The sequence below is a fragment of the Strongylocentrotus purpuratus genome, unplaced genomic scaffold (genome assembly GCF_000002235.5).
Source record: "Strongylocentrotus purpuratus isolate Spur 01 unplaced genomic scaffold, Spur_5.0 spur5_scaffold_21, whole genome shotgun sequence".
NCBI lineage: Eukaryota > Metazoa > Echinodermata > Echinoidea > Camarodonta > Strongylocentrotidae > Strongylocentrotus > Strongylocentrotus purpuratus.
The window spans coordinates 30,707,931-30,720,481 of NW_022145607.1; the positions used below are offsets into that span (position 1 = coordinate 30,707,931).

A 12,551-nucleotide genomic window follows, 5' to 3' on the forward strand; every position below is an offset into this window, starting at 1 on the left:
TTTTGGGGGTTTTTTTAATTAAAAAAAAACATTATTATCATATCAAACAGCTGTATAGCGAGTGTCAAATATATATTAACGTCTTACCAAAGACAGTTCTGCCAGGTCAGACACTGATCCCTCAATTTCTCACTCGAAATACTACTGAATGAACCACTACACCACAATACTTTTATGTCCAGAAAAAGATATATCAATCCTCTATATAGTGCCAGCTGGGATTTGAACCCCAAACCTCTGTAACTAATGAAAGGAACCACTTTCATGTATGCAGGATATATATAAGTCCTTGGCATAGTACTAGAATGGGGTTCCGGACCCTAAACCTGTTTGATAAAAGTCCTGTAAAAGTACCACTTCTTCTTCATCATCATCATCATCATCATCATCATCATCATCATTTCTGTAGATTTTCAACCTAAGAGCTGGATGCGACGAGTTTAATCCTGGTCACATGACCTTCTTCATGTCGGCAGAGGAATGTCGATCGTCATCTTCTGGTTCAGCTCTGTGGGCGACACCATCTGTAAAACACAAACATGGCAACAAGTATTTCAATGCACTGTCTGTCTTCTTGGTTTGGTAGAGACCTTGTGATGAGTACAAGTCGTTTGCTGAGATTTAGAAGGGCATTAAAGGTAATACAAAGTTTTGGGAAATTTTGAAAAATGGGTGGATAGTGATTCTTTAAAATTTTAATATATTTGGATGCCCCTATGGATGTATTAAAAACACCAGCAATTTTAGCCCCTAAAACACTTCTGCTTTCGAGAAAAATTGAATATAAAGATTTACCGGTGCTCCCGGTAAATTTTGATACATTTCAAATAGCTCCTACGGCCGTACAATGGTAGCTGCGACCATGAAAATCTCAGAGTATGTAGTTGTGGTATATAATTTCCGAACGAGAATAGCTAATCAGTCAATTTTAGTCAATAAACATTGTTTTATAGCTTAATTAATATCTTGACCTTGAGAGGGAGCTATTTAACATAAATTGTTTATTATTTACAATTTCATAACTTTAGAGTCGATTTCGACCGTGACAACGATCACTGAATATTGTAGGATCGGATATGCTTTCAATATTTTCATTTGAACCAAATTCATGACCCCATACCAAAACTTTGTATTACCTTTAAGACATATCATTGAAAAAAAGAGTATATGCCTTGTGTGTGTGTGTATTGGGTTTTTACAGACTTGTATCAATCAGATATGATTGTTTACGTTGGGGGACCGACCTTTAACGTCACCATCCGAAAGACGTGACTCAGTTTTGAACCTACGTCCTCGGCTGAATCAGTTTGTAATTTCCACTGTTTGCTGAATTACAGGCGCAAGCCACAACGTCTAGTTAAACTAAACCCTTCTCAACCATATCCATTTTATATCAACAAAAATGGTACTCATAAGAAATCCACTGTATTTACATATGACATGAGCTTGAGATACAGTCCAACCTGCTTTAGCAACCACCTGTACAGATCGAAAGACCACCTACCTAAGAAAGACCCTTGAAAGTGGTTTCTCATAGAAGCCTATACTAAAGGAACCTGGACGTAAAGATCACCTGCTCATAAAGACCACTTTTCTTGTCTCCATAATTGGACAGTCTAAATATAGTTTTATACAGGTTTCACTGTACAATGGAAACATAAGGTATCTTAGGTCATCATAGAAATAACATCTACATAATTCTTGTCACCACTGATTTGCTGTTTGCTTGGCAATACATCCTCTGAAAAGTGAAAATTCTGGTATACAGGCAGCTGAGTAGTATCATGGAATATATCAACTGAACAATAAAAAAAGTCTTCATGACAAGTTATGGTATTATTTCAACTCTACATAAGATTTTAAATTTCACAAAAAGATACCTACCCTCAGAAATTCTTGGTATGAGATGGTGCCAGGATGTTGACCTCTGACTTTCTGCAATGCACCAATCACAGCCTCCGTTATCTGGTCATCCGACAATGCAGGGGTGAACATACCCTTGTAGAGACTGAAGAGCTGCTCAAATCTTACAAGACCTTCTTTGTTCACATCTAGCGCATCAAAGAGGGCTTTCATTGGAAGGTGTTATAAAAAGAAAAAAGGAAATTTTACGACACCATACTGGTTAGATTTGAGTAAATTTATTTTCCCAGCATCCATGCGACTACCTTTAATTTATGTATACTTCTGTGTTTTACACTCAACAGAAGAGAAAGAATTAAGGATGAGGCGGAAAAGGAGAAGGAGCAGAAGAGGAAGGATGCTGAAGGAGAAGAAGAAGATGAAGGAGAAGAAGAAGATGAAGAAGAAGAAACAAGAAGATGATATGATGAAGAAGAAGAAGATGAAGAAGGAGAAAAAAGGGAAAAAGATGAAAGAAAGCAAGAAGAACAAGAAGAAGAAGAAGAAAGAAGTAGATGATGATGATGATGATGAAGAAGGAGAAGGAGAAAAAGAAGAAGAAGATCGAAGAAGGAGAAAGTGAGGAAGCAGGAAAAACAACAACAACACAAACAAAAACAAGAGGGGAAGAAGAAACAATCTAGAAGAAACAAAAATAAGAAGGAGAAGAGGAGAGATTGGGGAGAAGAAAAGAAAAGAGGAATAAGAATGAAGCCAAAAAAATGAAAACTAAAGAGAAGAAATCATAAGTTATTAGATCATCATGTATATCAGTACAGTATCTGAACATTGAACACTACACACTAACTTTTGATTGGAGCGGCACTCTCCTTCGAATAATTTTTAGGACATTATAAAGAAGAAGGGGGTCCCATTTTATATCATTCCTTGAGGCATTAACTCCCTCATTTCATATTTAATGTTATTCTGGCTGTAAACAGATAATGTACCTAAACACTTTTATTAATACTTAGGTCCTATGCTGTACCTATACATGTTTTTCCCCATTCCAATATTCCAGTTCCAAAGTTATTTGAAAACCATGCTTTTCTTACCTTTACTTTTCTCAGGATAATCTGCTTTCTTGCTCAGCACAGACAGACACAGCAAGAACCCCTCTGGCTGAATGGTACGGTCCGGTCCACTAGCATGTTTCAATACCACTCTCCTTGCAAGCTCATTGCCAGCAAAGATGTAAAGGGAAAGGAAAGATTCCACGGGGATACCATCCTCACCTTCAGGGGAGGGGTCCAGTTTGGCATAAGTCTTCAGCAGAAACTTAATCTCTTTTTCATCAACTACAGCCAGGTTTGAAGGATGAGAATTTTTGTTAAAAGGATTAATTCTCGCTACCCCAAATAGCGATTCTGCCGAGATCCGGGGAAAATCCTGAAAACGCGCATTGCATTATGGGATAGCTTTTCGACATTACAGCTTCCTGTGCAGGCGTTCGTGATCACAACCCTCTCTTTCACGGTAGAGTTTAACGGCCTTTTGTGCTAAAGTCACTAATTCTGCCCGAAGCTTTCCATTGCATATTATAATCTGTACAAATTACACTGATTGGCATCGATTTTAGCGTGCGTGAAAACTCTGCACAGCGAACACAGGCGCTAGCGCCAGCGGGATGGGACTCTATACCGGAAGTTGTAGTGACGACCCGAGAGAGTGAAAATTACCTCGTCTCGCGAATTTCGAGATTTTCGTACCTATTTAGGGTAGCGAGAATTGTCATGACATTTAACATACCATACATATTAATCAATATGAAATTAATTCATGATGAGCAAGAAATACCAATTTGAGGAAATCTCATAGTTTTCTATAGCTAAATCCAAAGAGAGTTTATATGATCAGCCCTGTAGCATAACAATTCAACTTGCTATTAATAATTTAACAAATCTATATTATCTCCATTCTTGCTGCAAGGAATCATATCTTACCATGGTTTGTATGAAATTAATCTCAAGTTAATATTCATTATAAAGTTAAAACTTATAATAATAATAATACTCAGCTTTTATATTGCGCGAATTACATTTAATTCTCTAAGCGCTTCCAAACTTGGAGATTATCACCCCGGCTTTAGCTGTGCTGCCATTACGGTGCTCTAGCATTTCAAGGAATGAATTCCTGCCAGGTACCCATTTACATCACCTGGGTTGAGTGTGGCAAATGTAGATCAATGTCTTACCAAAGAACATTGGTGTCGCGGCAAGACTCGAACCTCGGACCTTGTGACCGACAGTCCGGCAAAGTAACCGCTCAACCACGACAAGGAGATATGATTAATTTTGGGGAGATACAATGAAATGTCACTTTTGTTATGTTACAGGGCCATTATATTGCTTTAAAAAAAAAACCAATATGGTTTCTACTTTTAAAAAATGGGAATGAAATGAGTTGATTTATTTAAGAAATAATCCTACTTATTTACTTACAATGTGACTGCTCTTGAATATCTTCCAGTCTTTCTGGCGTGAGAAGAGAGTCTGAATTACCCTGCAAGAGAGAGAAAACAATGTAATTGATTATAAAAATAACAAAAATAATGCATTTCATCACTCAGTCACTAGTATTAGTACATGTAGTAGATCTAGTCTAAACAATTCCTAATCATATTGCTAACATTTTCTGGGACTAATTCCATAGTTTAGCATATGACAGTTGCAAATAGGAATATGATCCCATCAAGTTTCCTTTCATTTGACAAATAAACCTTTCTAAAAAGCGAAAAAATCAACTGTAGAATCTCGTTTATAAATGATAAAATGTTGACTAATTTCAGATTTTTTTTTTAAATGAATGGAAAAACTAAAATGAAATAGAGGTAGACTCTACATGTACAATAATGATGACAATGATGATGATGATGATGATGATGATGATGATGATGATGATATTAATCATAACAAAACAACAAGGTCTAACTTTTTAGGCCTAATAATAATAACAATAGACATCTAGGATCTAGTCTAGATCTAATATTTTAATAATAATATTAATAACAATAATAATAATAATAATAGTAAATAGCAATCATCGGTCACCTCATTATTTTACTACTAAAGTCTAAATATTATCCTCATTAATATTATCATCATCAGTGGAAGTGAAGATAAATGAAGAACTTCATTTCAACTCACTTCAAGTCAACTTGGTCTTGAAGTTGAAGAAAAGAAGAACTTCAACTTAAATTCAAGAAGAAAGAGAGAGAGAAAGAGGGAGAGAGAAAAAGAGCAAATAATGATTCAATTATGTACAAAGATCAAGGTTGCTTGTCTTGAAACGAAAATACATAACTGTCATGACGTACTGTAACCAACGAACTCAAACCAAACTTGGATTTCGATGGCTAGGGTCTAGTCTAAGCCTAGAAGAACGGTAGGCCTACACAAAATTGCAGGTGTGGGACAAAGCCCTCGATTCAACTCAATTTTTGATTAATTTTCAATTTAATTGATGATGCTAGTTATCTAACATTCACAATGCTCAAAGTTTTCAATTTGAAGATACTTGCTATTTTCATACCATTCCTAATTAAGCCGGTAGCATCTGAATCACATCACATCACAAATCAAATTACGGAAGATCACTCCAGTTACGTTTCAAAGCTTCATTGGTTGTCACCGCAACGAAGTTAGAGGGCGTCCGAGCAAATCAGTCATCAGCGCAGCTGGTCAGAGCGCGATGGATGAATTAATTCCAGTATAATAGTAGGCAGTTCTCAGATCGATCCCTCCCCTTCGTGCAACAGATTCAAATGTTATCAATCGAGAAAGTAGTTCTCCTAAGTTCCCCCCCCCCCCCCACCGGGGGGGGGGGGTACTCACATATACGGGGTGTGCCCTAAACATGGGTCCCACTTTTAACAAAAATACCGTTTAAAATGGGTACGTTTTTTTCAAAAAAAATTCGGGTGTTTTCCATGCAGCGCCCGAAAAACAACCGAAAACTGTGAAAAAATGGGTTATTTTTCAAGAAAAATGGTCCAAAATGACCACTAATAATGAATAGGGGTTTCGAGGCTTGAGTGGTACACCCCCATCCAAACCAAATCTGAGTATCCCTCCCCTCCCCGGGTCAAGTTCTTGCACAAAGTGACATAGAATATTGTTCAGTAAGCCTTTTTTTCTTTCTTTCTTTCTTTCTCTTTTCTTTTTATAATATTTTTCATTTCTTGTCTTTTCTTTTCTTATCTGTAAAGTACAACAACTTGATCGTGTTAACTTTTCTTAAACTTCATTTTTCTTAGACTTTTTCGTGTCTTAAAGTTACAAACTTGAACCTGCTGTTTGATGTGGTAGCCTATAACAGAGAGGTGAGAAACTTGAAAGTAGGGTAGAGACGTTGAACATTTTGAAAAGAAAATGAATTACTGCTCAATTCTAAGATACTTGCTATTTTCATACCATTCCTAATTAAACCGGTGTGTCTTTAATGGCCTAGAAACTAAGATGGAAAGATGCCTTTAAAAATACATGCATAATTATGTCAGTGCGCATTTGTTATTATGAATAATGACTCGCTCTCCCTCTCTCTCTCTTTCTCTCTCTTTCATATCTCTCTTTACATCCCTCTCCATCTTTCATTTGTCTTTCTTCACCTCTGCCTCTCTCACTCTCTATCTCTCTTTCTCTCTTTCAGATCTCTCTCCCTCTCTCTCTCTCTCTTTCTCTCTCTCCATGTCTCCAAGGTCTTCAACTCCGCCTTTCCCTCTCTCACTCTCTCTCTCACTCTCTATTTCTCTCTATATTTCTCTCTCTTCCTCTTTCTCTCTCTCTATTTCTCTCTTTCCTATTTCTCACCGTTTTCACTCGAACCTACGTCTCTGTAAAAAGTTTGCCTATACTTACTAGAGTTCTCAAACCAATAATATTTCTTCACAATAAATCTCTTACTTATACATAGACGACGAACCAAACGGGAAGTAATTATTTTGAGTTCATCGTTCTTTTATGATAGTAATTCCAGTTAATAATGATTTAGTAATAATACAAATATTCATAAAATGAAGGTTGCCCCTTCACAAAATACTGTATGTTTTAACGTTGCTAAATGATATGCCGAGAATTAAACCGAAATAATTATGACCAACCTTATATGCTTTTTAGAATTTAACAAACGTAGCTATCAGAATGAATGTCTGATATCTGTAAATAAACCTGACAACGATAATAGTATTATAAGGTTTGTCGTTTTGTTGTAAGGTGATCAAAGTATAATATAAAATTGCCATTCATAATTATCTTCAAATTACGATGATCCACAGCACTTGTACGGCGCCATGTATCTGTTTCAAACATTAAAAAGCGCCCGCTCCTCTAATAGTTATGGATACACCTAATTTTGCCTGAAAATTTCGAAGGCTAGGATCTTTTTGTTTTTGATTTCATTGTATGTATATTCCTTGTGGAATGCATGTTTAGATAAATATTCAAATAAGGACAGTAAAACATAGAATTAGTATAGTAGTACAAAAAGTTAAATCAACCTAGGCAACGATAATCTCGGGATAGGGGCGGACTACCAGGATTTTCTGAAACTGAGGCCGTCCAAAATGATTTCCGAAAATTCTACGGGCCCTCAAAAAGCCCTTAAAATTAACCAGGGTTTTTTTCCCGGAACATAACTAATTTTAGCCATGAAACGTCTTTTCGACTTTTTTCGATTTTATAAAGCTTTATGCATTACCAGTATATCATTGCGAATACAAATATCTTGATTGTGAAAGAGTATGGTTTATTTTTGAATTTCTTACAAAAAAAGTACGTTTAAGAAGCTTCCCTGAAAATAGGAAAATACAAAAGAGGCAAATTTCTCTTTTCACACGAAATTTTAGTTTCTTGCCGTTCTAACGTGCCTTTACAAAGCGGCTCAAATCATTTTGTCCAGGGCCAAGAAGATAGTGAACGTTTTTAAAGTAGGCCTCTATCATTAAGTGTATCATGATGCTCTTTTTTGAATTTCGTGAATTAAAAAAAAAAACATTGTCAACAATAAGTATTATTTCCAAGACGACTATACATCCGGATTCATTACCATGTTAAGAAGATTTTCCAAGCCCATAAAAAGATCTCATTAGTGAGGCAGTTCATTAAATTTGATACCATTCAATCCTGTTTTGCGTCAGCGAATCAGATCAGACGTTGAGTTGGTGATTAGAATTAAGATTTTGCAAAACTAGATCATCAGAAACTTTTAAAAAAAAATGTACTCTACACATTTACACACACAATAAATTTTGTTTCTGTTCAGCCTGAAATTCACGATTACAACCGAAATTGGCTCGCGAAGAAAAAGTAATAAAGCAAATGGTGATCTTTACCAAAGAAAGAAAGTAAATGTTATGTTTCTCGTCAGACTTCCATCTTCAAATCCCAAGTTCTTGCAAGTTCTTTCAGCTTTTGTCTAGTCCTAAAACTTTCTAACAGCAATACATGCATTGTTGAAAATTCATTTCCTTTCTTTTCAATGAATATCTAGGCAAAATAGTTACTATAATGGCAGTTGTTTAGTTCCCGAAAATTGGCATGATTGGGATTTAATGATGTAAAGATTTTGACTCAAATTCATATGGTATCTTTTTCAGTCAAGGAGTTTGTAGTAACTGCTTTCTTCAGTGGAGCAAAGACGGCATGGGCGGTGTGCTGATGTGTGGCTTCACGCATTGGTGACACGCGCAGGGCGCCGAAGCCGTCGACGCGCTCCAAGGCTTGTCATCATCCGACATCTTGACTCTGTCAGTGACGTTGCCGGTACTCGGTGGAGGCGATGCTTGACGATGACGCCGGTCGGATTGATGTTGGAGATGAAGATGGTGAGGAAGAGGAGGAGGAGGAGGATGGTGGTGAAGGTGATGGCGGGCGAAGTCGAAGCTTAGAGGCAACACGGCTGACGGTCTCAGCGGAAAATTCGACTTTGCGGACGATGAAAGCGAGAACAACGCTGCCGATGACACTGCTGATGTTCTATCGTCATAGGAAGAGCCCGTCATCGAGTTCGCTTGAATCTTATGGCTCTGCAAATGTGCCGATGTCGTCGACGAGTGTGAAACCGATGTAGGTAAAACACGCTTAAAAGGAGATGAATGCTCATTGCGAGACAATGAGCTCGAAATCTCCATCGACAACCTGTTCGGAAAAGATTCTGATGATGGTTTATCTCTAGGAGTTTCCTTTCCCGTAAAAGTCACACCAGGGGGTTTCGTATTTTGATACCCGATCCCAACTCCATGATCTATTGGAACTAGTGGTTTTGAAGATGCGGAAACTGGTATAGCAGCGGTGTTGGTGTGACGAAGGTGATGATGATGTTCAGGACGATCTCGAGCGAGATGGGAGGATCCGACATTTCGGATTTCATGAGGGTGCGGATGGTGGCCAGACTTGGAAAACGATGGCGGCACTCGACCACGCCCCTGCGAGACATCATTCACGAGTTGCTTCATCTCTTCCATGCTGTTACGTAACATCAGGATATAGTTCTTGGCCAGGAGGAGCGTGGACATCTTCGACAGTTTTCTCACAGAGGGGCCGTGAGCGTAAGGCATGACTTCGCGTAGACCGTCCAAAGCCTTGTTCAAATCGTGCATTCTCTTTCTCTCCCGACTGTTGATCTTCAACCTCAGATCCTGCTGGTCTTCCTGTGAACAAAGCTCGACCTCGTCGACTCCTGACGTCATCCCGACCCCATCCATCATCACACACGACATCCCTCGGCTCTGGAGCTCGATCAATCTCTCCTCCGTCATCGCTTTCAGGTTTCCCGTCGGATCGCGCTCGACCGCCCGTATTCTTAACCCGTCGTCATCCCCACCGCCACGGCCAGGGGACGGTTTGCGGAAAGACGAACTCAACGACGAGTAGAACGAATCGGTGGTCGAGTTCACAGACATGCTGTCGTCGCTCAGTTCGGTCCCCGAATCAGAGACGGGGGATGACAATTCTCTCACCATCTTCCCCTTAATCGACGATGAATTTCCAAACCAAAAATGTCGAGTAAAATTTACAGGTTTTGTCCTTCAGCTGGTACCCGTTTAAGAACTATCTGCGATGAAGATTGCATAATATAGAATGTCGAGCTGAAAATCAAAGTTTTGGGCCTCAAAATAGGCCTAAATATTGGCTGGAGACGAACGACGATAAAGAATCTCTCAACAAGAAAATAAAATTACAATTATTGTTCTGGCGTATGTCTTGTTGACTTCTATTGCTTTAAAATATGACAGCAAGATGACAATATTTTCACTGCTTTCGAAAGTTAAGTAATGTTGCCAAGGTTAAATTTCAGAAGCTTTCAGAAGATGACGACATATCATGAAAAGTAGCAGTTAGAACTAAATAAATGGTTGCTGGACCGTACCTATAGTTAACGTGATCCTCAATCTCAAAGTCTCAGAAAGCTGAAATTTCAGACGTCCAGCCAAGAGCGGTAGCAAGGATCGAATGAGGGGGAACGAGGATGCGGTAAGATTTTAATGACCCCCTCATTGGCAGGTAGTCGCGTGCCACGGATGCGATGCAACCGGTCTAGCCCCTCCCAGTTTACCCGTCTTCCTCACATTTTATTCTCACCCATCCCATTTTCTCTCTCGCTCTCTCCCCCCCCCCCCCCCCCCTCTCTCTCTCTCTCTCTCTATTCTCTTTCTCTCTCTTTAAGTCTCTCTCTCTTTCTCTCTGTGTCTGACTCTCGATCCCTCTCATGCTCTTAAGTTTATTTAAGCTCCTTCCTCTTTCTCTCCCCTCTCTCAATCTTACTTCCCATCCTTCCGTCTGAAGCCCATCACCCCACCCCACCCCCTTCTCTTCCCACCACCACTACCACCACCACCACCACCGCGAACCACCATTCTCTGTCTCTCTGTCTCTCTGTCTCTCTGTCTGTCTCTCTCTCTCTGTCTCTCTCTGACTCTCGATCCCTCTCATGTTCTTAATCTTATTTAAGTTCCTTCCTCTTCCTCTCCCTCTCTCTCTATCTTACTTCCCATCACTCTATCACTACAACCACCACCGCGAACCACCCTTCTCTGTCTCTCCCTCTCCATCTTTCCCTCCCATCCCTCCAATCACCCGTCCCGTAAAATGACTGGGACGGGTGGCTGTAAACAATGGAAGGCGGACGGCATACGGCCATGACGCCGCGGCCGGTAAGCGGCACGTGCCACTCGCGTGCCGCTCAACTTCGTGCCGTATGGGGCATTTAGTTTGGAAGTGTTTCGCAGGTCTGAATGAGTCTTTAAACTGTATTTAACATGGGTATTGATGTTTTCGTTACAGCTTTATAGGTCTATAATCAGGCTGTCTATATAATCATGAATAATTTTCTTCAATTAAATTCAGCACAACCTTTTGTTTTATGATTATTGTTTTTCATGGGGATTATTTCATTTTTCATTGGCATTATTACAGTGTTATACGACCAGATAAAGGGTAATGGTTCCAAAATGTAGGCCTACGTTTATATTCATTCTAAAAAAGTTTTAAGGATGAACACGGGCATCTAATATTGTCAAAAAATCCGGTTAAGGGGGGGGGGGGTGGGGCTTTTTATCTATGGGGGTGGGGGCGTTAACACTCCGTCACCATTTCGTCACCATTGCTTGTACCGTGTGTTTCCCCGCGCGATGAAATGGTTTTATTTGCCTTTTCTTTCATCATCAATTCTAAATTTTTCTTTCTGTTCAGGTTTGAAACGTGAACATATGGTGCGTGTGCACTGGTAGGTTAGCTAATGATCACGTGTAGCCATCATTGCCCCCGAACTCTTCGGCGACCGGTACCAATCACGGTTTGGTATGCGCCGGGCTCTACCAAGACAAGACGGACGAGGTTTTAAGTTACGCCATTTTAATCCTACGACCCCGCATCGTATCTAATTAGGAAAAAGCGCGAGCGCTCGATCGTCAATCTAAACCGCGCAGACGACACTTTTTGTTTGCCTTGCGTTGGACGAGATGGGTTGTCTGACAAGCGAATAATGACATGATGGGCAAATTTATAAATCTTGTGTAAATAAATATTAGTGGATGGTCAGATGTTCCGTATTTACGGATGACAGGCTTATCTTACATAGCCCTGGCAATATTATTTCATATATTTTGTGTCAGATTGTAAAGCTCGACGAAGCGAGCTGGGGAGGCGGGGGGGGGGGGGGGGCAGTGCATGGCGTATCCATTATAGTCGGGGGAGGGGGGGGGGTACTCGCCTAATACGGTATACGGGGGTGTGCCGCTCTCATGGGTTACTTTTTTGCAAAAGATCCCTAAACATGGAGTATGGTTTTGTGCTGCAAAATCCTTTGCCCCCACTTTTCAGATCTTGGCCTTAAACATAGATTACTAGACATAGATTACTACACCTCACCCATAAGCTCGCTAAATTAAAGAATCAGATTCAAAATCCCGCAAAAATAATTGAAATCATTTCGTTTTTTCATTCAAAGTCCTCGCCGATGGTCGCACAGATTCAATGAAGAAGTGTAGAAGTGTTTCTTCAAAAAGAGATGAATTCTGTAAAACGAGACGAATTCCTGCCTTTTTATGTACAATAAATCTTACGAACGTGTACAAAAGATGTATAAATGAAAACTTCGTGCAACGTTTAACAGAAATTAGAAAGAAAAACCCCCAGCTGAAACTGTGAAAGCTA

The 12,551-nt window shown here is 39.5% G+C and overlaps 2 protein-coding genes across 2 annotated transcripts; both read right to left on the reverse strand.

The window, feature by feature from the left end:
• Window positions 1–404: 404 nt before the first annotated feature.
• LOC588838 lies at window positions 405–6,322 on the reverse strand. Its single transcript, XM_030994493.1, has 5 exons — window positions 6,315–6,322; window positions 4,344–4,404; window positions 2,958–3,200; window positions 1,885–2,069; window positions 405–524 (listed from the first exon to the last, which is right to left on the reverse strand). The coding sequence occupies exons 1-5, from the start codon at window positions 6,315–6,317 to the stop codon at window positions 465–467; spliced, it is 552 nt and encodes a 183-aa protein (XP_030850353.1). The 5' UTR covers window positions 6,318–6,322; the 3' UTR covers window positions 405–464.
• Window positions 6,323–8,165: 1,843 nt separating this feature from the next.
• On the reverse strand, window positions 8,166–9,859 carry LOC105447577. The gene has a single exon (XM_030994319.1). The coding sequence runs from the start codon at window positions 9,857–9,859 to the stop codon at window positions 8,522–8,524; it is 1,338 nt and encodes a 445-aa protein (XP_030850179.1). The 3' UTR covers window positions 8,166–8,521.
• Between the last annotated feature and the right edge of the window lie 2,692 nt (window positions 9,860–12,551).